This window comes from Myotis daubentonii, chromosome 2, assembly GCF_963259705.1.
Source record: "Myotis daubentonii chromosome 2, mMyoDau2.1, whole genome shotgun sequence".
NCBI lineage: Eukaryota > Metazoa > Chordata > Mammalia > Chiroptera > Vespertilionidae > Myotis > Myotis daubentonii.
The window spans coordinates 46,917,901-46,943,874 of NC_081841.1; the positions used below are offsets into that span (position 1 = coordinate 46,917,901).

Genomic DNA, 25,974 nt, shown 5'->3' on the forward strand with positions numbered 1-25,974 from the left:
GGATTCTTAACAACAGAACTAATGTAAGCATCCTGACAAGTTGTGTGAGAACACAAATTCAAGGCTTTTAAAACAATTCTATTCAAGTCCATATGTTGCAGAGATTGTTTTCAATTGTATTAGGTCTGTGTTTTGCCATTATTTGTTTGTTTTTAACCCATAGGCTTTTAAGATCTAAATTAAAAAGCTCATTTATTTTGTTGCTGTTGCTGGTTTGGCTTGGTTTGGTTGTTTATTTTGTTTTTCCCTGGGAGTGAGAGGGTTTCTTCTGTGGACTTGGGAACAAATAGCCAAAGACCACACAGTAGCTTCTGTGTATATTGAAGCATCTTCTGATATTTGTTTAAGGTTATAAAATGATACCTTCTATAAAGTGGTAAGGTCAAGAGAGGTCAGGAAAAATGATGGAAGAGTTGGAAAATAAGACATAGGAAGGAGGAGATTTTTATCAACAGTGCTTTGTCTTAGATTTTTCTTCTTGTTAAAAAAACTTCTGTCCTTTGGTTAAGCATCTCTGGCTACTGTATGCATTTCCAAACTTGATACTCATTTTGCTGTTTGAGGCAGGAATAATTCTGGGATGTGTGTGTTACATACACAGTACTGATATTCTTTCATGCACTTGTAGAATAATGCTAAACCGCTCAATTAAAGGACTTAACCATCACCAAGAAGAAAGTATGCTTGCGAAAATCATGGTGACCATGATCTTTGTCAAGTAACTAATAATGGATGTATTTCTCTTTCTCTATAAACATGTTGATGTGCCCATTAAAACTGGGCAATAAACATTTTTTTCAAAAATGTATATTAAAGTTTGTTTTACATTCTACACAGGAAGAATTTAATGGGAAACCCAACTCACTCTATTTTAATGACGGCCAGCGAAGAATCGACTTTGTTCTAGTGTATGAAGATGAAAGTAGAAAAGAGAACAATAAAAAGGGTGCAAATGAAAAACAAAGGGTAAGTTTTTTATGCTCCTTTCCTTTCTTTTTACGCCTTATAATATTGTGAACTGACAAAGTGCTATTTTTATGTAAGCAATAAAGTGCAACTGGTGTTTGAAATATCATACACCATCCTTACCTTCGTATTTTCTCTGCCCATCATTCCCTCAGGGCATGTTAACAAATTGTTTATTTTTAATTTGAAATAGAAATTTTGCAGGCTCTTAACCTCAGTTGGTTTCACAACTGAAGGCAGACTTTCTTCCAAGGAATTGTATTTTCTATCTGTAGAAGAGATGTGTATTAAAAGCACACTGGGCTGTTTGCGCTTAGGTGGGGAAAGAAGCTAATGGGTGATAATGACACCAAGTATAATAGTGATTAACATTCGGTGTGTGCTCTCTCACGAATATATGTTTTTTGCATATATTTTCTTATTTAATTCTTATAACAACCTGTAAAAGGCATTCTGTTATCATAAGCATCCTAGATGAAAGAGTTGACCCTTAGAGAGGTTCAATGATTGCCCAAAGTCATGGGCTCTTGTACAAGAAATAGTGGAGCCAAGGTTCAAACTCTTGTCTTGAATCTGGAACTCACCCATTTTCTGTCGCCTCCTGTCCTTCCCTTTCATCCACTGCCCGTCAAGCTGCTCCTTCCTCCCTTCCCTTTGCTTCAGGTCTGTCAGGTGACAGGCCATCTCTACGTTGAGATACGAGACCACTGAGTGGGCTGCGGTTATAACACCTGCCTGGATCTTCTTTACCTGAACCCAAACTGTATCAGACCAAAGCCAGACATAAAAGAGAGAATACATGTTAGTGTCCCTTCTACCCTCTTTTGAAGTCACTCCCTCATTCTTCATTTGTTTTTGTTTTTCCTCAAATCTATGCTATCACACATACAACTTTAATTGTCCTTGTCCAGACTTTCTCTGTGAAATATATCATTCTTAAATCTGCTTATGTCCTCCCTTCCTTCAAGCCAAGTGATGAAAACTGCTTAAAATGAAGCAATCAGTCCTGTTTTATTTTGAATTTTTTGTTTATTTTGGAGGTTTCTACTCGCCTGGTGTCACAGGATCAGTTCTAGGCTTTGGAACCTGACATTCACATTCTAATTCTGCCACAACAGTATTGCAGTAATGCTAGTTGATGTCACACACTAGCCCAGTATGTCAGTGACTTAACAAAATAAGTTTACTTTATTGCTTGTTTTATTTTATTTTTAATGAATTTTATTGATTTCAGTGAGGAAAGGAGAGGGAGAAAAAGAGAAAAACATCAATGATGAGAAAAATCATTGATTGGCTGCCTCCTGCACGCCCCCCACTAGGGACTGAGCCCGCAACCCGGGCAAGTACCCTGACCGGGAATCAAACTGTGATCTCCTGGTTCCTAGGTCAGTGCTCAACCACTGAGCCACACCGATCAGGGTATTGCTCGTTTTAAATTAAATGTGGCATCCCTATTTGGCACTGTGGTTTGGGGGTACAGGCAGGGCTTTCTTCCCTGCAGTCGGTCAGGAACCCGGGCAGACACAGAGGCTCTGCCATGTTCAGCAGGCAGTTTCTCTCATCATCGTGGGCATCAGCATCCTGTGAATGGTAGATCGGGTAAGAGAGGATGGAGACAGTTCCCTCGCTTCTTTGCCTCTTTGACCTGGAGGTGGCTACATTAGTTGTGTTCACAGTTTATTGGTCAGGATTCAGGGAGGTGGAAGGTGTAGCTTCTGGCTGGACAGCCATTTCTCAGTAGGAAGGTCACACTGTGGGAGGGGAGCAGGCGTTTTGGTGGATAGTAAGCTTGTTTTTGCCAAGACTACTAACTGGCTGTGTGAATCAGTGATTTTTTTCTTACCAATATCCTATTTTATTATTTTGGAGATGCCTGTTATTTTTTACATTTTGATAACTCTGATATCAGGGCACATCTTATAAATGGTGTGACATAATTTCATTGGCTGAATTTTCTCTTATTGGTACATAGAATATTGGCTCCCCATACAACTACTGCCATCTGAGATTCAGGAAAATGGGAATCTGAATACGTAGTCCAGAGGATTATGGTTAAAAAGCATTTAAAAATAAAATAAAATAGTATATAGAGATATCATATAAATTTTCAGCACATATTAGGTCATAGATGTTAATTCCTGTCCCTTCCCTTTTATTTGGGGTTTTCTTTTTATATATATTTTTTTCAATTACAGTTGACATTCAATACCCCTTTATATTAGTTTCAGGTGTACAGCATAGTGGTTAGACAGTCATATATTTGACAAAGGGTTCCCCCCAATATTCTCAGTACCCACCTGGCACCATACGGTTATTACAATATTACTGACTGCATTTCTTATGCTGTACTTTACATCCCGGTGACTGTTTTGTAACTACCAGTCTGTACTTCTCAATCCCTTCTTTTTTCTATTTGGGGTTTTCTTAAAACAGTGCATTACTATGAAAGGCATGACTCTCCTTCTGTTACTGCATAATTTTATAACTAGAGTTAAAGAGCTTAGAGTACTTTATCATGTTCCTGTGGACACAAGGGTATCTTCTGTGCAGTTGTAGTCACTGTCATCAAATATTCATTAAGCATCCACATGCCAGTGGGGCTGGGTTGAGTACCACAGAAAGTGAGTTAAACAAATCTAATCCATTAAAGCAGGAAGGAAGCAGTTCTGGTTTTAGACAAGAGCGTCACTGCCGTGGAAAAGGAGTCCAGAGCTGCTTACATTATTAACAAGTTCTGCATTTGCTTTACATGGAAACATAGGTCCAGGGAAGCTCTCATAAATCAGGAGAAAAGAAATTACCATGAATTTTGGCAATCCCTGAACTCATGGATTGATATACTGTGCTATTGGTTTTTATAAGCTGTGCTTCGAAGTGTTTTGAGTTTCTATTTGTACACATTACTTAATTTTAGACTCCACCAGAATGCAAAGCTCAGCTTTGGAGGCACATTTTTATTAATTTGAAAAACATCTGCAAGTTCTGACATACACCCTGTCTGGTCTTATTCAAGATTTAAGACAACACCAAGGAAAAGCATTTTCACAATCCTGTTTTCTTTGAGAGAGAAAAAGAAGTCTAAATCATATTGATTTCCTGAAGCAACGCCAGGTTGGCTTTGCCAGGGGCTCATCTAAAGAGTACTTACTGTTACATACTTTTTTAGAGATGATGGAGAAAGTTAGACATAATAAGGCCACAAATGTAAAAAACGCAGAGAAGTAAAAGGCTGTACTTCCCATGAGCAAAAAAGAAATTATTTTTCTATCCAAACCTCCAAATAGCATGTAACTTTGTCCCCTTATATTAGTGAAAACACTCGAGATACCGCACACCTTCCCTTTAAAAGCATAAACCGTTTACAGTGAGATTTTGCAAGGGGGTGATTATAAGTAGTTTCGGTAATAAATGCTCATTTAGACAGTACTGTTCTCCGCGCAGAATCAGTTTGAATTTTCTTTTTTACGGTAAGTAACAGGAACATCAAACTCAAAATGGCTTACATACTAACAGGAAATAATAATTTTTCTCATGTAAGAAGTAGCCTGAAGATAAGACCATTTCTGGTTTAGATAATTTATTGGCTTAACGAGGTCGTCAGGAATCAATGCTTCTGAATCATTTCATGCTTCTGTCTTGCCATCCTCAAAGTGTTGGCTGCTCTTAAACTAGCTGCACTTTGTTCTCAGATGGCTGCTGCAATTCCAGACATCCAGAGGCAAACACGGGGACTGCTTTCTCGTGGCCCATTTTTAAGGGGGAAGAAAGGCGCCCTTACAGGGCCCTAAGCAGACTTCCTTTTACAGTTTGTTGTCTATCGCAAGTCTGTTCCAAACCAACTACTGGCAAGATGAGTGGAATTACCATCATTAGCATAGACTAAGCAAGACAAGTCTTTCATCTCTTGAATCACCTAATATCTGAAAAAACACTAGGCTTTTCTTACTAATGAAGAAGGGGAGAATGGCGTGTTCAGTAGGCAGCAGCAATGTCTGGCACAGTAAATGATTAAATATGTCTAAAGCATGCTTATACTGTGAAGACCAAAAATGTTTTAAATAAAACAAATTTCCATGTACTTTTCCTACTCTTCCTGACTTTTGTTAGTAATGCTTCTTTCTTCCATTTCATTTTTCTAGAACTGCTAACAAGTGGAGGAATTGATCTATTTTTAATTTCATTTTGTCTGACACTTGGCCTCCCTTTAAACCAGGGGTGGGCAAACTTTTTGACTTGAGGGCCACAATGGGTTCTTAAACTGGACCGGAGGGCCGGAACAAAAGCATGGATGGAGTGTTTGTGTGAACTAATATAAATTCAAAGTAAACATCATTACATAAAAGGGTACGGTCTTTTTTCTTTTTAGTTTTATTCATTTCAAAGGGGCCGGATCCGGCCCGTGGGCCGTAGTTTGCCCACGGCTGCTTTAAACAGTAGTGTTTATGACCAAGTACTAGTGTAATTCAAATGATGGTAAAGAGGGTGGAGTGATCTAGGTAGCACAAAAATAATGCAATATATGTTCTATGTATTTTCTTTTTTTATCAGCAGAATACATTCCTAAAATTTGAAATTTTATTTCTTTAAAGTTGATGAAGACTTTATGTATGGAAGTAAAAATTTGTATTTCATATCTGACCTTAAAAATTCTTTTGTGTAAGGCAGATGGATTTATCCAATGGAGACCACAGAAAAAGAGATTTTTGAAAACTGAGTGATTACACTAAATTATATCTAAACTTTCAAATAATATGAGACAACTAATTGGTTATAGATTCTGTGCGTTTTTGAAACCGTTATACATAGTTTTAGATGAGTTATGAGGCTGGAGTGGTTTGCCTAGAAGCTGGATGAGATCTCTTTGGATGTTCTAGAGTTCATCATAACATTTCAGTTTAGTGAAAACAGCGCATCACTCTATTTATTGCAGTCTTACATTCTTTAGAAAAGTTTTGTCACAGTGTCCATGAAGATCTTGTACATTTTCATTAACTATTATTATTTTAAATTTTTGTTGCTCTTGTCAGAAGGATTTTAAGTGGTAGTTTGTGATGTACTGTGTGTTAAAAATTGATGATAAGTTCTATCGAGGGACCTTGGTAATAAACACTTTAGTTGTAGTAGTTTCTAATACTTGTGTTAGGTTTCCTCAGAAGACCATATTGTCTATAAATGACAGTTTTGCTCTATGATTGCCATCTTTATATTTTTTTTTCTTTTCCAAGTGCAATGGCTAAGGCATAGAACCAGTAACACATAGTGGTCACAGTTGTGTTGTTCCTGATTTCAATGGAAATGTTTCAACAATTTCACCATTAAATATCACACTTGCTATAAATTAGGGGTATTTTTCTTTTAAAAAGTTAAAAGAGTTCCCTTTTAGTTCTAGATTGCTAAGAGTTTTTACTATTGTGTTTTAAATTTTATCAAATGCTTTTTAAATTTTGTGTGTCTTGAAGTGATCATATGGCTTAATTTCTCATTAAGTTTTATGTGCATTAAATGTATGGTTATTTGAAGCTAATAAGATGATAATTCAAAATCATTTGTTATTGGCCACAGCATGCAGTGTATAATTTTTATAGTTTATTAGCTCCCTACTTTTACTAATACTGTTAACATAGTTTACTTACATATAATTCATTAAAAATTATTTGAGGTCAGTCACAGAATATATCAGTCACAAGAATATGCCCAGATGGTGTGGCTCAGTGGTTGAGCATTGACTTAGGAACCAGGAGGTCATGGTTCAATTCCCAGTTAGGGCACATTCCACACCAGCTTGATCCCCAGTGGGGAGCATGCAGGAGGCAGCTGATCGATGATTCTCTCTCATCATTGATATTTCTATCTCTCCCTCTCTCTTCTTCTCTCTCTAAAAAATCAATAAAAATGTATTTTTTTAAAAAAGAAGAAGAGATGAAGGCAACCAGTGTTGGGTGGTATTACCTTCACAGATAACTTTGGGTAGATGTTCTCTCTTTTGTTTTAGGAAGCGAAATCAGATCTAGTTCCAACTCCTTAACATTTTAGACTAAGGCAGAGACCTCTTCTTTATATTTTTATCCCCTTCATTCACACCCTACTTGCTTTTAAACTGGGATTGTAGGTTAAAAGGAATAAATTAAATTAGTGTCAGCTGTGTCAAATTACAGCTACAAAATGTGTTGCTGGTATAAGCACATTTGGTTTATTTTTCAGTACTCAGCACACGAGCAGTGACTCCAAATCTTGCTTTTTATTAACAAAATGAGAAGTTTTCTTGGACCCAATCCTTAAAAACAAACAAGCAAAGAGGACAGTCATATTCTGAAAAGGGAAGTCCTAGTATCCCATTTCATCTCACAAAGATAAGAGAAGAGGAAACCCTTTCCCTGATTGGTCCTTCTGAGGTCTGCCTCAGGTCCGAATGAAGAAGCTGTCCTTTGCCCTGGTTCCCAAAGTCACCTGTGTCTCACTTTTTAAAGAGTCATCTGTAAAAGTAAAGGATCGGGAAAAATCAACTACATACTGAGTGTTCATAAAAACAGGCTTGAGGGGAATAATCAACAAAGAGCTGCCTGGATGCACAGAAAAGGTGTGTCCTGGAAAGCAGTGTTTCTTAAACTCATCTGATGATAAGCGTCATTTCCTTTGCTTATTAAAACTGGATTATTTAAGGCCCGTGCTTTCTCTACTGAGGTAGAATTTCCAGGAGAGGGGCCAGGGACCTGCTGCTTAAGCAGTGCTTCACGTTGTTTGTATAAGAAGGTAACTTTGGAAAACACTGTCCTAAAACGTTTATAGTAATCTCAGCAGTGAAGGGTAGTTGATTTTCTTTTTCATTCTCAGACCATTTCTTTCCTAAGTTAACCATTTATGTATTTATTTTTGTAATTATGCCAAACATGTTCATTTAAAGAGAAAAGTTGGACGTGAATATAATCTAAATATCCACGTCCATTTTCTGCTCATCGCTTGGGCTGTTCGTGTCCTCTGGTGAATACACGTTACCCACTTGAGTAGATCCCCCATCAGATCAGTCCACTCAAATTTAAGGATTTGTCACCAACACATGCATTTAAATTAAGTCCCAATTAAATACGTTATTCTGCTTACTAAACCTTCTTGAACACATGGTATATATATAACTAATAAATAGCACTTAGAGTAATTAGCAGTAATTTTTGCACAAACTAAGTACCTTTGACTTTTTTCACATCCATCTTTGTAGGCTTAATAGAGATTGGCAAGTTGAAAAGTACAGTGACAGCACCATCAGTACTTTGCCTTAAAAAGCTGTAAGAATATTTGAAATTAATCTATACATAATATTTCATTAATCCCAACTGATTTGTGCTTTATTATCATCACAGTGTATTCAGTAAATTTTACTTATTAGACATTACAACTCCTGCTTTTTATGCTGAAAAAGCTGGGTGACATTTAAAAAAAAAAGGTAGGTTGGTGTTTACAATCAGTGCTATTACTATCTATTCACAGGCAAGGCTTTCCCAACAATGACTTTATTAAGCCAAATGAGATGTGTAATTGAAGGTGCTTGGGGACAGAAAGCTGCCTTAATTAAGCCAGTCTGTCCTTTGTGATTTTGATTGCTTTATTCTGTATTTCTCTGACAGCTTTAATAACCTCTCAAAAGAGGTATGAATAAAATATCAGTTTCTGGAGTGAGATGGGTACTCTTGTCCTCTTTTACTTTGAGCCCTTAGTACAGTCCTCCACCAACAGTGATAGAATCACATGTATCTTTTTGTGATGCATGTAGCTCCTCAAAAATTTTAGTCACTTTGGCTTTACTAGAAGTAGGAGAAGGAAGGGAGGGAGGAAGGGAGGGAAGGAAGATAGATTGATGATTGATTGATAGATAGATAGATAGATCAATCCCGGTTGCAGTGCCGATAAATTTGCTCCAATAGAGAAAGAAAAATTTACAGCATAATTTAATATACAATAGGGCTTTTCTCAGAGCCAGTGAGTCTAGTTTAATCATTTTGTGCTGCCAAATACAGATCATAGACTGTAGAACATAGTTTAGGTTCTTATAACTAAGGTTTTCCAACAAGGCACACAGATCATTCTTAATGAAAGATTGTGTGGCCTCAGATATTCATTTACTCAACAAATATTCATTGAGCAATGGCTATGTCAGGCAATATACAGTATTAATTTTCTTCGTTTTTAACGTGAAAGACAGCTCTAACCTAATTTTTTTTAAATGTCAAGAACACTGTTACTTATCCAAGTGTAAATTGTACAGAGAAGTAAAGATGATGAGTTCATATTCAACAGACCTAATCAGTCTTTTCTTAAGTAAGCACTCTTTTCCTGATATGCGCCTGTTTGACAAATACAGCACATATGCTCATTTACTGTGGCTACCTGACAAACCAAGAAAACTGGTTTGATCAATTTTTTAAATATTCCACTAGTTCTTTGTGAATTGCTTTGCTAAAGGAAGATAAGAGCTGTGGGCCCTTGGAGAAAGAAAACAAAGATACCGGAGGGGAGCCTGAGGCAGGTGTCGGCTTTCTTTCTCTAAGGCAGCGGTTCTCAACCTGTGGGTCACGACCCCTTTGGGGGTCGAATGACCCTTTCACAGGGGTCGCCTAAGACCATCGGAAAACACATATGTAATTACATATTGTTTACAGTAGCAAAATTACAGTTATGAAGTAGCAACGAAAATAATTTTATGGTTGGGGGTCACCACAACATGAGGAACTGTATTAAAGGGTCGCGGCATTAGGAAGATTGAGAACCACTGCTCTAAGGGCACTTCTTCTGCCTCCTTAACTTCTTTCCTGAGTTCATGCAGGCCCAGCTGGCTCACTTCTTTTGCCTCTGTGACTTTCTAAAGGGCCAAGGCAGCCGCGGCTAGGTTCACTCCTGTTGCTATGACCTTACCTCTTCTATCTTAAGCCTGCCCTTTCGCTTCACTGTCCCCAGCTTTTAACAAACATACTCTACAAATCACCTGGACTCCTATTGTGAAATATTCCCTGCACAGAAGTCAAGAATTGGGCCATCAACATAACTATTTTACTAAAGCAACACCAAGGTGATATATTAACATGTTTAAGCAAATTAAAATGTCCTATCCTTGACTCAGCTGTTTAAGTACTCATAGTTGGTGGTAAAAGAGAGGGCATTATCAACCAACTTCAAGATCTGCCAATTATCGTTAGAGAAATCAGGAGTTCTTTGTAAAGAACCAGATAAAAACTAAACGTGGTAAATTAGTGCAGCCTTTCTGAAGGGCAGTATGGCGCTACATATTAAAGAACTTAAAACGGCATACATTCTTTGATTAATAATTCTGCTTCTAGGGCTTTATCTGAGGAAGTAATAATGGGTGCACAAGATTATTCTACTAGAATTTTCATAGAAGTGAAAAATTTGAAACAACCTACATATCCAACAATTTGAGATTGGTTAATAAGTAAAAAGTCCATCTATCTGAGTGAATGTCATGCCATTAAAATGAGATGGAAAGGAAGTATATCTAATTTTTCTGCATCTGTGATATTCACATGTGCTATATATTCTTATCAGTATCCCTTAATGGGGCAAAAGAGAGGAGATATAAAGATGTGTTTATGTCCTTTGGAGAATGAAAAGGCTGTACAGCCATCACATAGCAAAGAAGACAGTCCAAGAACCAGGTGGTAAGGAAGAGTCAAGAACAGGGAGGGTTGAGTGAGTCAGCATTAAGATCGGTTTCCTGGAGTTCTAGCGAAGTGGTATCATTGGTGATGATGTCATTGGCTACACAGTATGGAGGCCAGGTGGGAATTAACCTATTTTTGGTCTGGCAGTTAGGTGTGGAGTCTGAGGACACGTGAAAGTTTGGAACAGCTCCCTGGTGGAGGAGAAGAGGCTAGGGAGGAGATGACTGAGCATCATGGTGGGCTGGTGATGGAATCCGTGGATTTCTAATAAGGCAGTTCACATTGTTATGTGAGGATTTTTTTTATGAACACTTAATTGTTAACATACCCATTAAGCCACTGAAGAAGCCACTCTGGCTGATTTGTCTAATCTTCTAACTAGAAGGACATTTGTGTGCCAGAGCGAACATCCTTGGGTCTGCGCTTCACATCCTAATTGAAATTATTCCTGACTGATGTCGAGGATACAGAGGACAGTCATGGATCCTGCACATGACCTGCTAGTGAGGCAGTGTGGGTGTCCCCTTGCACAGGCTCAGGGTGAGTCATCTCCTCGGAAGGAGAGGAAGTCAGAGTGTCTTGTCTGCTCAGAACACCTGCCACCGTCACTGGACAGATTTGGGTTTGAGGCTGACAAGTGTTCCGCAGTCCGTGGCTTCTCTGTCAGGATTCTCACTGGCAATGACAGAAATGAGCTCAAATTTAAGCAGGCAGGGAGTTTATCAGTGCATGTTAGAGAGCTCACGGGCTCTGAAGGGTGGGGCAGACAAGCCTGGAGACTGGGCAGCCAGAAACAGTGCCCCAGATCCCACTGCAGAGCGAGGATGGGAGAGAGAGCGTGGCCAGGGCCAGGGTGATGACTGGCACCACTGCTGTCTCTAGAACTGGCATCTGCTCTCCCGACCTACCGCCCCACAGTGGTTTCTGCGTGGCCCGACTTCTTTGCATTGCTAGCTTCTGAGGTGGTCTGATCAGCAAGGCCTCGCTCGTGTGTCAGTAACTGAGCTTCTTGGTAGACAAGGACCGGAGCGTCTGGGTTTTCATCCGCTGTCGTGGATGTGGGCTCCGGCAGGAGCTGAAATGTCAGGTGGCCACAGAGAATGACAGCTGTCTGTTGCAGTGGCATGAAACGCACGCATAAATGTTTTAGTCCCTCCGCATTGGGAGACTGGCCACTGGACAGTTTGTCTGTAGTTCCTCTGTGGCAGACTACTTTAAATTCTTTGACTCTCTTAGGATGCTCTCAGAAAATGCTTGTAGAATGAACCAATAAGTGTCATTGAGTATGTTCTTTCAACAAATACGTTTGGGCATATACTCTGTGCCAACTATGCCGAACATTCTCCGCGGGATCAAAGAATGCGTTTACGCAATAGCAAAGACAGAAACAGGAGCGGGGAGTGGCTCCCATGCAAGAATCAAACTAAGAGAATTAGGATCCAGAGTGAAGAGACACTGCCTCAGGACGAAGCAGGACGAGTCTGAATCCGCTTCTCAAGTTGAGGCTGGGGATGTGGCGGATCTGGGGTAGAGGGGCTGAAAAACCTGGCAGGGAGAATTGCAGAGATGGCGGGGTGGGAGGGAGGCAGAGGAGACAGTCGCTTGCTGGAAAAGCAGCACTCCAAGCTCTCATTCATCTGACAGGGCATTTCTGGGCAAGTTGTTTATTTATGTTTAAGGGAGCTGCAGTACCGACTGGTTTTTCTCTGAGTGACTATTGTATGTTCAAATTGTAACAAGCAATTAAATCCGTTACGTTTGCAAAGCTCTGGGACAGTGTCTGGCATGGTGTAGGTACTAGATAGCCATTTATTAAATACATAAAAGTAAGGCAATGTTCTGTTTCTGATAATTGCATAAAATGTTAGGGGTTCCCCCTTGGACTCACATTTAGCCAAATGCCAGGTGTGTTCTTTTCACCTTTGACCGGCAGTCTTTTTCCTACAGCATCGGCATTACATTCATTCAGTGCTGCACGTTCGAGGCACTGTCCGGGTGTGCGTGCACACAGCAGCTCCGCAAACCATGAATGTGCTCCCTAGGCACAGCGGCCTGACCGCCAGCCCCTCGGGGATACCTCAGCTTGGCTCAGCGATTCTTCTCTATCTTAGCAGCTAACGTGTTTTTTTAAAAAAATTTAATGTAGATATTTCAGTTTCCTCCAGTGGGAGACTTGGTCCAGTTTACCTCCTGTGATTACTAGAGATGGAAATCCTGGTTTAGGTGGTTTAAATCATAGGATCCTCACGAGAACCTCAGAAGGACTGGTAAGGTGTTCTCCATTCTACAGATGAGAACAATGAGGCAAAGGGAGTTTGTTTCCTGCTGAGAGTCAGAGAGCTGAATTGGAACACAGTCTGTTTCCAGAGCTTGTGTGCTTCACCCCTGTGTCCACTCATTTTTCTCCTTTTCATAACGCAGTATAATGCCTCCTCATCAAAGGTGTTCTCCTGAAAGGTCTCTACCTTTACACACTTCCCTTACAACTCAGGACACAGCTTGGTAAAACCCTAGCCAGATATGGAATTCAGTGTCAGTAAACACAGTGCTATATTCTGTCTTTGCAAATGGCCACATTATATGGACGAATATTACCAATTAATTAGTTCCCTATTTTTGTAGACTTCGATATTTTTATAGCTTCAAAAACGTTTCAGTCTTGCAGAAAGAAAAATTCCTTTGTTTTGCCAAAGTTTTCTGTGTTTTATTGAATTTGGTCAAGGCATGCAGAGATGAAATACATATGTCTAAAATGGAGCCATTTGAATGTTCGGTATGGAAATAAAATTTTTAAAATATTAGAATATCAGATCTGGGCTATAACTGGTAAATGACATCAGCGAATAGTACTAAAAAAGAAAAAACAAACTTTATTTTTGTGCAAAACCTCTGATAAGCCAAAAAAAAGTCCTTGGAACTGTGCCCAAGTTAGAGATTTTTATGTACATTTAATGGCTGAAAATCCCTGGGGACAGCCAAGGGCTTTCCAGAATGCTGAGAGAATAACCCAAGTGCACTCCACGGCAGACGATCTGGGGAACCCAGCCCCCACAGGCCACCACAGCCGGAGCAGCTCCTTGGCTTCTGTGCCATTTTAAGCAAATGTCTCTGCATCAGGCTCAAACTGGTTTGTTGTTCATATTTTCTTTAAATAAAAAAACAACAAAAAAAAAACCCAGCACCTTTCTTTCTGGCCTTGGTAAAACTAAAGGCCTAACTTATTTTCTGATTTCTTTTGACAGAGAAAAAGACGAGCATATGAATCTAACCTCATCCATGATGGCCTGCAGCTAGAAGCAACCAGATCGGTAAGTGGCAGCCCCTTTCCAACCCGTGGCTGACCCTGGCTCTTGGGAACCTGCATGTCACTTGGAATGCTGGGATGGCGTTTGAAACAGCCCCAGCCACGCCTTACTTGTAGGCTGGGAGGGAAGTCTGTCATAATCTGCAGTATAAAATGTATGGTTCTGATCGAAGCCAGCGATAAATGAGTGGAACAATGAATACAGGTATAAGTGATTGTTTTCTTGTTTTAAGAATCTTTTTAAAGATTTTTTTTTATTATACAAGTAATAGTATTTAAAAAAATATATATAGGAATAGTGAAAAAAAATCATTTGTATCGTAATTATTCATAAATAACCTTGTAGTTCTTCTAAACTTTTTGCTCAAATATATACATTTTTCTCTTCCAAAAAGAAAAATTATTATATCACAGGGATTTAATTCACTTTTTTTCCCTTTAATATATAGTAAATGCATTTCTATATCAATAAACATCCTTTATAATGACCACATAACATGATATTGAACAAATATATAATAAATTAAACAGTCCTAGGTTTAAGAAATTTAAAAATTGTTATTACAATAACATTGCAATGAATATTCTGGTGTTTTTATTTTTATTCACTAACTTGGATGGAGTGATGGGCAAATTAACTTTTCTTCATTTAAAATATTAGGAATTTTATGAAAGAACTATGATAAGAATTTTAATTACTTTCTCAGTAATTCGAACCAAGAAATTACCTTTAAGGCAAAAAGTTTACAGTGGTTTGCAAATCCACTTTGTAGTGTATCTTCACTTACACTAATGTCTGTGTGTGTATGTTCATGTACACATGTGTCCTATCTATCAGCAACATAAGAAAAATCGATGTGTTTGGTTTTCTAGATTGTGTTTTTATTCTTCCAATATAGGTTTTGGATGACAAGCTGGTGTTTGTAAAGGTCCATGCCCCGTGGGAGGTTTTATGTACATATGCGGAGCTAATGCACATCAAATTGCCCCTGAAGCCCAACGATCTGAAAACCCGCTCTTCAGCCTTCGACAATTTCAACTGGCTTGGCAAAGTCCTCCAAGTGGATGAGAGTATCATCAAGCCAGAGCAAGAATTTTTCACTGCCCCCTTTGAGAGGAGCCGGATGAATGATTTTTATATTCGTGACAAAGATACCTTCTTTAACCCAGCCACCAGAAGCCGCATTGTACGTCTAAGCCAGATTTACTTGCTGTCTTCGGGTGATTTGCATCCTGCTGTTGAATAATTAGTGGTTTGGTTGGTTGGCTTAGTTTTGTGTTTAGAAACTGCTACACACTAAAGAGAAGAGAACTCTGCCTACAGATTCCCATGATGACAGTAAACAATGATTGGTTAGTTACACTATATAAACCACACACTCTGCTTTGAATCTTTTTTAGGTTTACTTCATCCTCTCTCGAATCAAGTATCAAGTAAGCGAGAACGTTAAAAAGTTTGGAATTAACAAACTTGTGAGCTCTGGGATCTACAAGGCAGCTTTCCCTCTCCATGATGTAAGTCAAATAGCAAAAATGAAATAAAATACCTAATGCATACTTCAGTGTTAGTAGGGAAGGGCTAATCTTCTTGACCTTACTTAAGTTTCTTTCTCAGTAAAATGAAGATAACATATGGAAAGATGACAAGCATATCCAGGGCAGGAACCGGGTTGTATTGTTCACTGCTAAGTCCTAGGTATAGAGAGGGCCCTCAGGTCAAATGAGTGAGTGGAGGATGAGTGAAGGAAGGAAGGAATGAACAAACAAGCAAGCAGTAGCTCTCCCATAGTTACTGTGATAAGCATTATAGGTTAGTAGTTGAGAGCATGAGTTCTGGGGCCAAAATGCCTGCTCCACCATTTTCTAGCTGGATCACCTTGTGCAAGTCATTTAGTCTCTCCTTTCCTCAATTTCTTCATCAATAAAATGGGACTAATAATAGTATCTACCCCAGAGTTGTTTGTGAGGATTAGTCCATGTCAAATGTTAGAACAGTTCCTGGCATGTAATAAGTACTATATGTGTATTAGCTATTTTCATAATTACTGACAGATGTTATCAACCAGAAAAGTATTAGTTCTTTGTAAGCAAAAACACATGTTAGAACTTTTCATTTATCATTTTCTGTAACATGGGTTTTTTTCTCCTCTGAAATCCCATTCCACGCTGTGCCCTGGAATACCACGGGCTTTTAGAAAGGCCTCTGTCAGGGTTCTTGTCATAATGGCATACGGCAAAGTGTTGACATTTTTTAAGGACTACGTTCTGAGATGATAGCAGCTCCTCAAATCCAATAGCACATCTCTAGCTGATAGCATCTCACACAAAATGAAATTTTTTAAATGTGACTGCTCAGACGCTTAGCGATTTCATAAATGCAAGGATATTATATCTAAGCTCCTCAAATAACTTATGCTACTGAAATAAATGAAATACTATATTATATAGTACTATTACTTGGTTTCATTCACCATCAAGTTATCTGGATCTCTATGACCAAAGAAAGCAAACACTGAGATTGATCATTGCTACTGTGTAGTACATGGCATTTGTGGATGAGGACAGCATTGAAATGCACCTTATAAGGTAATGAGACTAGGACCCATGCATACATGGAGAACAGAGAGGAGGGCAGAGAAGCAGATGCTGAGCTTCCTGGCTAAGGGACCCAACACAGCAGTCCAACCATGCGTTTTATATTTGTGCCCCAGCAAGATTAGCAATTATAGCTTGACATCCACTTGGGGGACACTTGCAGAGAGCTCTCATGAATATAACCTGAGATGCCAACGGTCTCTAGTATTCATTTAGCAACTGACCATGCCCAGGTTTTTTTCCTTTGAAGCTTCTTGACATTGCAAAGGGGCCTTATCCAGGCTCAGGAATGATCTTAGATGGTATTTGGAAGAGAGGTGGGTGGAGGTCAGGGTGATAATCTAGTTACAGGAGGAAGGAAAGCCAGTCAGGTGGAAAGAAGAGTGACTGAATTTGAGCAGGGGCAGGAAGTTCTGTTTCTTAAATAAGCTAAGTGTATATAAGCTTCTTTGTACACTTAGCTTCTTTGTTATTTGCATTCTACATGTCACTGAGTAACTCTTGAATTGGGAAAAAAGAAGTCTGGGTTTTAGTAAAGATCCTGCCACTAACCAGCCAAGGGCCTGGGTGTCTGAGGCGTGGGCTGGGCTCCCAGGTATCCCCCCAGTGTGCCAGCTTTGGCACTTGAGTGCCCCAGTTTTCACTTGTTTATGACTCACCCACTTGTAGGACTTTAGCATCCCCGAAGTTCCCACCAAGTGCCTGATGTGTCCCCCAGGATGGTAATAACCAAGCATTTCTTGCTACCCACATTGGCAAATGGCTCTCAGGGGGTTAGTAATACCCATGGTTGAGAATCACTCAAAATTGCATGGTATTTTCATCCACTTTGGCAAATAAGGGCCCCTTATTCACAAATGACAGAAGTATTGGCACCACATTTAATAAGTACATCTGTGAACCCATGGTGATTGCGGTGCTCACTTGTTTGGTTTTGTTTCCCAGTGCAACTTCAGCTATCCGTCCGAGGACTTCACCTGCCCCAATGAACGATACCTTCTGTACAGGGAATGGGCTCATCCTCGAAGCATATACAAAAAACAGCCCTTGGATCTCATCAGGTAAGGCAGTGATTTTCAACCAGTGTGCCGCAACACTTTTTAACATGCATTGCCTGACTGTTTAGCGGGCGGCACTGACCTCTTTTACATTAGATTGTCAAATTAAAAAATAATAATAGCCAACAGAACAATAGCCATCCATTGTGAATGCCCTGTCTTGAACTATAAATATATAGGTCATATAATAAATTTGCTTCTTATTGGTCACATTGCATAATAAGGTTGTGTCTGGTTAGCTAATTCTTGGAACCAGAAATCCTTCTATACAAGTACAGACTCTGATTTTTTTTACAAGGTAGATAATCACTATTATCGGAGAAATGTGTGAATTCTCTCTCTGTTGCTAGTGGGAGTGGTGTTCTTGGGGTACCGCTGGAATAAGCATTTCTGGAGCCCCCACGGGAGGGTGAGATGTGGTATTACATCCTTGGGTTTTAAAGTCCCATTTCCCTTAATCAAGTCCTGGAAAATGTGCAGCTGGGGATTCAGTAGAGCTAAAAGCAAAGCCAGTGTCCAGAGTTGCCATTCCAGCAACAAGCTGGGTCTGGTTTAGCATCAGGCTAGTTGCATTCCATTAGTCCATTGTGTGTGGGGTCCACATGGCCCATGGCAAACGCAGGGGCTTTCTCTCCCAGGCCCTGTCCTGAGCCTGCTGTTTGCCTGCCATGCCTGTGTGTGTGAGACAGTAAAGTCCCACAGGCCAGGAGTTAAGAGCACAAGAGAGCAAACTTCTTTGTTTAGAGTCTTTCTCCACCAAAGGCCATTTGGATATTTATAACTTCATTCTCGAGCCATACAGAATTATCAGCTTAAAAATTAGCCTGCTATATTTGGTCAGACATTTAATTAACTCACCCTTAATGCCTTGGCAGGCCCAGCCCAAATGATTTTGAGGGCCCTGTTTGGACGGCAGGTCGGACGTTCCCTGCCGGGAGCCGGTCCATCCTTGCTGTTTCAAGGGACCTGGCATATATGGCATACGGTTCTAAATATGTTTGCTCACCTTCTTGGCGCTGTGTTTTAACCAAAGTCACCTCTCCGAGAAAGGTTGAATCCCCAGGTAGGGATTTTCCCCTGAAGTTAGGGAGGGAATAAAACCCCTCAACTAAGTGCCAGGCGGGTAATTAATCCCTTTAACTATGAACAATCATGCTTAAACTACATAATCTTTTCTCCCTGGAATGGAGATAAGAAACGCCCTAACCTTTGTAATAGAGATTGATAGGATTGAATCAACTGGTATAAATACAGTTGTAACAAGACAGAAACACTCAGAACTTAGAACAGAATCGAGAAGACAGAACCTACACGGAGCCTAGAGACAGAAGAACTTTGCTGGAGAAAGCATGCCGGAGGATCCTGGAGAGGGACTGGCCTCGGAGCCTAGAGACAGAGCCTAGCGGGAGAACATGGCAAGGGATCCTGGACTGAACCTGACTACAGAGATTGGCAGGAGAACCTGACTGGAACCTGGACACTGAACCTGACTGGAGAGCCTGGACAGAACCTGGCTGGAGAACCTAGCGAGGGAACATGGCTACAGAACCTCGCTGGAGATCCGAAGCAGAACTTCTCTGGAGATCCAGACCAGAACTTGGCTGGAGATCCGGGCTAGAGATCCTGGCTAGGCTGCTGATCAACTGAACGCTGTCTCCGTGCCCTTCCTTCTTCGCCGACTCCGTCCACACCTTTGGGGACCCCTGGACCTGCTGGGGTTGGACCCCGGCAGTTCCCCACCCTGGTTACGGAGATTAACTATCTTAAATCTTCACGGGCTTGCAGTGGCCAAGCCTACTCTGGCCAATGACCTGTTCCCAGGTGTAACTGACAGATAAGTACCTTCCCTATGTCACCCAGACTTTACTGGACATGCATCTAAGCTGCAGCTTCCTGCCAAAGCTGCACAAGTGGCACGCCTTTGCTCCTTTCCTGTTATTCATAGCTAGGTTAAGTTACAATGGTATCAGTTACTATTATTATTTTCTTTTTGATCACTGAGCTAACATGCTGTGGACTCAGGGTTGCCCTTATGGCATCAACGTGTGACAATACTCAGAGTACCACCACCCAGGCAAGTTCACCTGGAATCCTGAGCTTTGTAGCACAGAGCCTTTATTAAGGCTTCATTACATAGGCATGCTTGGTTGAGTCATCACCCACATGACTCAGTCTCCAGCCCCTTTCTCTCCCCAGAGGTTGGACCAATCACGTGGCTCAAAGCCCCAACCCTCTAATCACATAGTTGGTGTTTCTGGGATGGCCCGCCCTCTTCCTGAGTCAGATCATTAGCACACACTCTTTAGGGGTTCACCATGAATAGTAAAGACACTCCTTTTTCCAGAAGCTTATGTCGCTTGGAAAGCCTGCTGGAAAGAGATAGATAAAACCAACCAAACAAATAAAAATAAGCAAACAAAAAATAAACAAAGTATGTGGTTGAAATGAAGAAAACAGTGATGCGATAAGGAGTGGGGTAGGGAGAAGTGGGCAAGAAAGTTATCTCTAAGTAAGTGGCATGTGAGCTGATACCAGATGGTAAAAAGGAGCCAGGACTTGAAGAATTAGAAGTCTTTCCAGGAATAGGGGCAACTTGTACGGTGGCCCTGAGGCACAAACACATTTGTCCAGTTTGAGGACATACCAAAGACCAGTGTTAATGAGAAAGAGAATGATCAGACACCAGTTCAGCAGGGCAGCAGGGGCACGGAAAGGAGTTTAGACCAAGTGCTGTTGTGATATTTTAAGCATTCAAGTCATTTTATCTTGTTCACATTTTGCAAAAAGAGTGAGGGGACTACAAGAGGCACAGGAAGCAGGGAGACCAGAGAGCAGGCTGATGGAGTGGACCAGGTGAGAGATCGTGGGAACAAATTTGGAACGTATTTTAGGAGCAGAGTTAACAGGGCTTGGTTATAGATTGGATATTGAGGGTGAGGAGTCATGGTGTCCCCAAGGTGGCCTGGAGCCAACTACCTGTTCTTTCTACACTATCTCAAAGCTCCATGCACTTGCCCACCTATTGGGGGGAAACCTCTTAGCCTTACATGTAAGAGTTTTAAATCGGGCATTTTCTAGGATGGATGGTTGATAGGAATATATTATAGAAAACCCGACAGTCAAGAGTCCAAAACATCTCAAAGCCATCCCCAGGCTTTCTCTCCCAGGCCCTGTCCTGAGCCTGCTGTTTGCCTGCCACGCGCGCGTGTCTGTGCCAGACAGCAAAGCCCCAGTCACTTGAAAATGGATAATCTGTTCTCCTGATTGCACAATGGTCTCACCCCTTCCTTTTCCCCATGGGTGTGACCTACACCTGCCCTATAACTAGCCAGCTGCTCTCACAGTTGCCCTGTGAGCCCCGGTCCAGCCCATGGAGGTTCCTGTCTGAAATCTCCCAGATATCCAGGTTCTCTGAGCTAAGTCCCCACTAGGTAAACTCAGGGAGCTCGTGCCAGCTCCATGCTGAGCCAGAAATATCCTAGAGGCCTCAGAGTTAAGTAAATCTTCAGCTTCTACCCACCAATACTGAGACAAGTGAATCAGTTCAGAGAAGTACCAACAGCAGCCACCATCACCTACATAGTCATTTCGTTATTTTCTCCTTATCCCTAAGCCTTTCTTTCCTGCCTGATTGTATTTGTCTCCCTTTCAGGAACAATCTCCCATTGCCCAGTCTCTCTTCCCGTCTTGCCTACCTGGCTTCTTCCATTTTACCCCAGAGCACACCACTGATCAGTTTTAAAATCTTAGAAAAAAACTGAAGTGCTAGGTGGAAGGAATACAGGGTGGTGGCTTCCTCAGTCATATCCATCCTGTCCTCTCCCACTCTCACAATGTGTTTTATAAATATTTTGATCAGAGGCACATTCCACTACTATTTATAATATATACAGTACATAAATGTAATGTATTAATTGTGGTTTATATTACATTTGCTCCAAGGAAGTTCCCTGGGTAAGTGAAAGCAGGTAACTGTGAGTGGGTTGTTCATGTTCATTTGTTTCATGCAGATTAAGAATCATCTTTCGGAGAATGTGTCAAATGTGCTGCTCTTTACAGTAAAGAATGATGGTGCTATCTCTCCCTGCTCCACACTCAGCATTTTTCCTTCCTTTGCTCTGTTCTAATTTACTTTGCTTTCACAGGTTAACCAGGGATCAAGTACTTCCATGAAATGTAAAGTTCTTTTGGGTTTACAGTGGAATTTGGGGTCTGCTATGAGCCTGAGTATGTTTTAAGTGTGAATTGAGTCTGATGTTTAAGCTCAAAGCCTTCTCTTTCTAAAATCGGAAATTAATATTCGGGTAAAGCTGCAGAGTGATTTATTTGTATCTTCTAAAAATATTTTCTGTCTTTGTTCAGGAAATATTATGGAGAGAAGATCGGAATCTATTTTGCTTGGCTGGGCTATTACACGCAGATGCTCCTCCTGGCAGCAATAGTGGGTGTGGCTTGCTTTCTCTACGGATATCTGAATCAAAATAACTGCACTTGGAGGTAACCCTATTTATTCTTTGTTAGCGCGCTGAAGGTTGATGAGACATAAAATTATTTTCAGGGTCTTAGACATTTTTCGTAAAAGAGGACTCATCGCAAAAACAGTTACTGCTTTGGATGATACATCTTTTTTTGTTCGAGTCTAATAAGTGGAGTGGAAAATTTTTTCTTAGATCATGCAGCCCAGTCTCTGGCAGGAATATTATCCTCAGGAAACACTTCAATATTTTCAGACAATGCTTTGTTTGCAAAGGAAAAGAGGGATGTAGGGAGGCTCATCCTTGAACTTTTGGCCTCCAGAGGAATGCTTTGCTTAGCCCTACAGATGTGGCCAAGAGCAACTCTGATCTCTTTAAAGTCTCAGTGGCGAAACTGGAAAAATTGGTGTTTTTATGCTTTTTAGAATGATTTCTTATACATAAAAACATAAGTAAACAATTCTTTTTTTTTTTTTTTTTTTTTTACTTTTTAAAAACTAGCCCTTACAAAAGTAGGCGAAAGAATAAGAGATAAAGAATGAGTTTGTGCTGGATGTTGGAATGCAGGTACCAGCTGCACTGTCTGAAAAGAAATAGGCGAGAGCCTGAACACTGCATTGTGCCATCGCCATTCTGAATTGTGTTGTTATGCCTCTGCTTTTGGTGGTATCAACCTTCAGCAGACATGCAACACGAAACCAAGTATTTTCCTTTGACCTTCTGGCCTCTATCCAGGTGTGACAGCCAGATCGAAATATCTGGACACCAGCTATGAGCAGACCAAATTTTTCTAGCTTGGGGCATACCAGGCTGGCTCCCCAGGCAGACAGCTTACAGGGCAGCCCTGACGTGTAGGCATCATGATCCGTCCTGTTTAACAGGGTTCTGAGCGTTCTGTACCCATGGGGCTTCTTAGCCAGAAAGCTGCAGGTGGTCTTTGAAGTCCTCACTTCTCGTCACTGAAAAAGTTTAGGGCCAAGGGCTGAATGTTGGTTCTTTTTACCTACATTTGTCTTTAGCCTCTCCATTGCTTTGTATATACTTCCAGCCAAGAAAAAAAAAAAAGGCATCTCAAAAATTATACTTTCAAAGTGATAAGTTACATTTTTATAAAGTTCTTGAATGGTGGTTGTAAACTGTATTCTTACAGAGATTTAGCTGTTTTTCCTTAAATAAACACCCACTTGGTTGCTGTAAGTTTTTGTTTAATTTCCAGAGCTCTGCAGAGGTTAATTTTGACTAATTTTCCATTGTTCTCTTACTTACGTAGAAGAATAGATTTTCCAAGATTTGTTTTATTTTATTTTATTATTTTATTTTTTTATAATCCTCACCCGAGGATATTTTTCCATTGATTTTTAGGGAGAGTGGAAGAGAGAGGGAAAGACAGAGAAGCATGAATGTGAGAGAAACAAATCGATTGGTTGCCTCCTGCATGAGCCCTGGCCAGGGCCCGAACCGGGGAGGAGCCTGCAACCAAGGTACCTGTCCTTGATCAGAATTGAACCCAGGACCCTTTGGTCCACAAGCCGATGCTCTATCTACTGTGCCAAAGTGGCTAGGGCAACTTTCCAAGATCTTTACTCAGATACTCTATATGATTCTCATATCCATTTGTTTGTAACTGACTTATGTGTAAGACCAACAAGCTACCCAACTCCAGTCCTATTCACATAAAAGTCCCTCTGAATGGTTTCTAGAGGGAGCAGTCTGTATGCTGTTGTTACTTTGTTGTGTTTTTCTAATTAATTTATAGTAGTTCTTTACATACTCTGGTGAATCATCCTTTGTCATTTTTTAAAATATATTTTTTTTATTGATTTCAGAGAGAAAGGGAGAGAGAGAATCAATGATGAGAGATAGAATCATTGATTGTCTGCCTCCTGCATGCCCCACACTGGGGATGGAGACCACAGAGTATGTGCCCTGACTGGGAATCCAACGGTGACCTCTAGTTCACAGGTTGACACTCACCCACTGAGCCACACCAGCCAGGCAATCCTTTGTCATTTTTATGTGTTACAAAACTTCTACCAGTTTGTAGCTAATTCTTTTTTTCTCTCTCTTCCCTTTATTTTGGTGAAGTTCTTGCCTTTGAAAGATTTTGAATTTATCAATATTTTTCTTTCTGATTTATGCCTTTTGGTTTCTTATTTATGGAATCTGCCCTTACCCCCTAGGTCAGTGATGGCGAGCCTTTTGAGCTCGGCGTGTCAGCATTTTGAAAAACCCTAGCTTAACTCTGGTGCCGTGTCACATATAGAAATTTTTTGGTATTTGTAAAACAAAGACACATATTTTTGATACTTATTTTATATATTTAAATGCCATTTAACAAAGAAAAATCAACCAAAAAAATGAGTTCGCATGTCACCTCTGACACGCGTGTCATAGGTTCGCCATCACTGCCCTAGGTTATCTAAATATTCTCTTTTTCCTTTTTTTATAGTAAGTTAGTGCTGTTGCATTCTCATTTTCCACCTGGAATTGATTTGTATGAGATAAGATTTGGGAGTTGAATTTCATGGTTTCCCATATGGATATTTCATTGCAGCAGCCCCATTTGTGAAATGTCAGTTCTCACCTTACTATTTGATGGGCTCGCCCTCTCCTAGTCAATTTTTGTATCTGCAGATGTCTCTTCTCTCCCGAACTCTTTCTTTTGTTCTCTAGGTCAGTTTTTCTTAACCTATGCCAACAGCATCTTGTTGTTTTTTAGTGTGTCTTAAATCTTCTGAGCCCTTTGGTCTTGTAATTGAATTTATAGCTCAAATGGGGGAGAAATGACATCTTTAAATATTGATTCTTCCAAATTATGAACATCATCATGTATCCACTTATATATAGGATTCACTATATCTATTTCACTCTTTCAGGACAGTTTTATAATTTTCTCCATATAAATCTTATACATCTTGAGTTAGACTTATCCTTTGGTTCTTCATATTTTTTAAGCTATTGAAAGATGCTATTTTAAAAACTAATTTCTAATTGTTACAGGTCTGTGGGGACACAGTTCTTTTTGCGACCCTGGGTATATTTTGTGTATTAATATTGTGTCCCACAAATTTATTAAACGCATTTATTCTCATAATTTCTCTGGGGTTCTGTTAAGTTACTTATATTGACAATCATGTAATCTATTAGCAATAGCAGTTTTCTTTCCCTTCTTTACCAATTTCTCCTATTATTTTTTTTTGACTTACCATGCTGTCATGACCTCCACTGAGAAGAAGTGGTGATGGAAGGACCCATCGCCTTGTTTCAGATCCAAAGAAAATACTTTCAGCATTTTATCATTAAACATAATGTTTGTATAGGCTTTAGGTAGCAAGCCTTTATCAATTAGGTTAATGAAGTTCATTTCCATTCCTAGTTTTATAAGAATTTAGTTTTGTCTTATTTTCTTATATGAATAGATGTTGGATTTTATCATTCTACTAGAAAGGCAGTCCTATTAATTAAAATTTTAAAATTAAATTAAAATTTTTCTCTTTTCTCTAGCAAAGAAGTTTGTGATCCTAATATTGGCGGCACCATCATAATGTGTCCTCAGTGTGATAGGCTTTGTCCATTCTGGAAGCTCAATATTACTTGCGAGTCCTCACAGGTAATTTTTGTTATTCCAAACATTTCCAAGTAATGAATGAAAGATAATTTTTTCCTCTAATAATTTTAGTAAAACATGGAAATTATATTTTTTTCCTCGGAGGAATTCAAAAAGATAATTTTGAACTAACCCTTCATTCTGAAAGGTAGATACAAAACGTGTGTTTATTCCTCTTTTGCAAATAATAAGTTTATTCTTCTTTTACAAATAATAAGTTGAGATTAAAAGTCTTATTTAAAATCTCCTGGAGGATCAGGGAGGAACTGTGGGGTTGAAACTATTTGAGTATTTCAGATAA

General features: G+C 39.9%; 1 protein-coding gene across 3 annotated transcripts in view; it reads left to right on the forward strand.

Moving 5' to 3' along the window:
- ANO6 (anoctamin 6) overlaps window positions 1-25,974 on the forward strand; it is a 191,664-nt gene that overhangs the window by 120,970 nt on the left and 44,720 nt on the right. For all 3 annotated transcript variants that reach the window (XM_059682640.1, XM_059682642.1, XM_059682641.1), the window contains 7 exons: window positions 838-966; window positions 13,877-13,942; window positions 14,838-15,125; window positions 15,340-15,453; window positions 17,479-17,594; window positions 21,954-22,088; window positions 25,571-25,676. In XM_059682640.1, coding sequence (XP_059538623.1) covers window positions 838-966; window positions 13,877-13,942; window positions 14,838-15,125; window positions 15,340-15,453; window positions 17,479-17,594; window positions 21,954-22,088; window positions 25,571-25,676 — 954 coding nt within the window. The remainder of the gene's footprint in view (window positions 1-837; window positions 967-13,876; window positions 13,943-14,837; window positions 15,126-15,339; window positions 15,454-17,478; window positions 17,595-21,953; window positions 22,089-25,570; window positions 25,677-25,974) is intronic.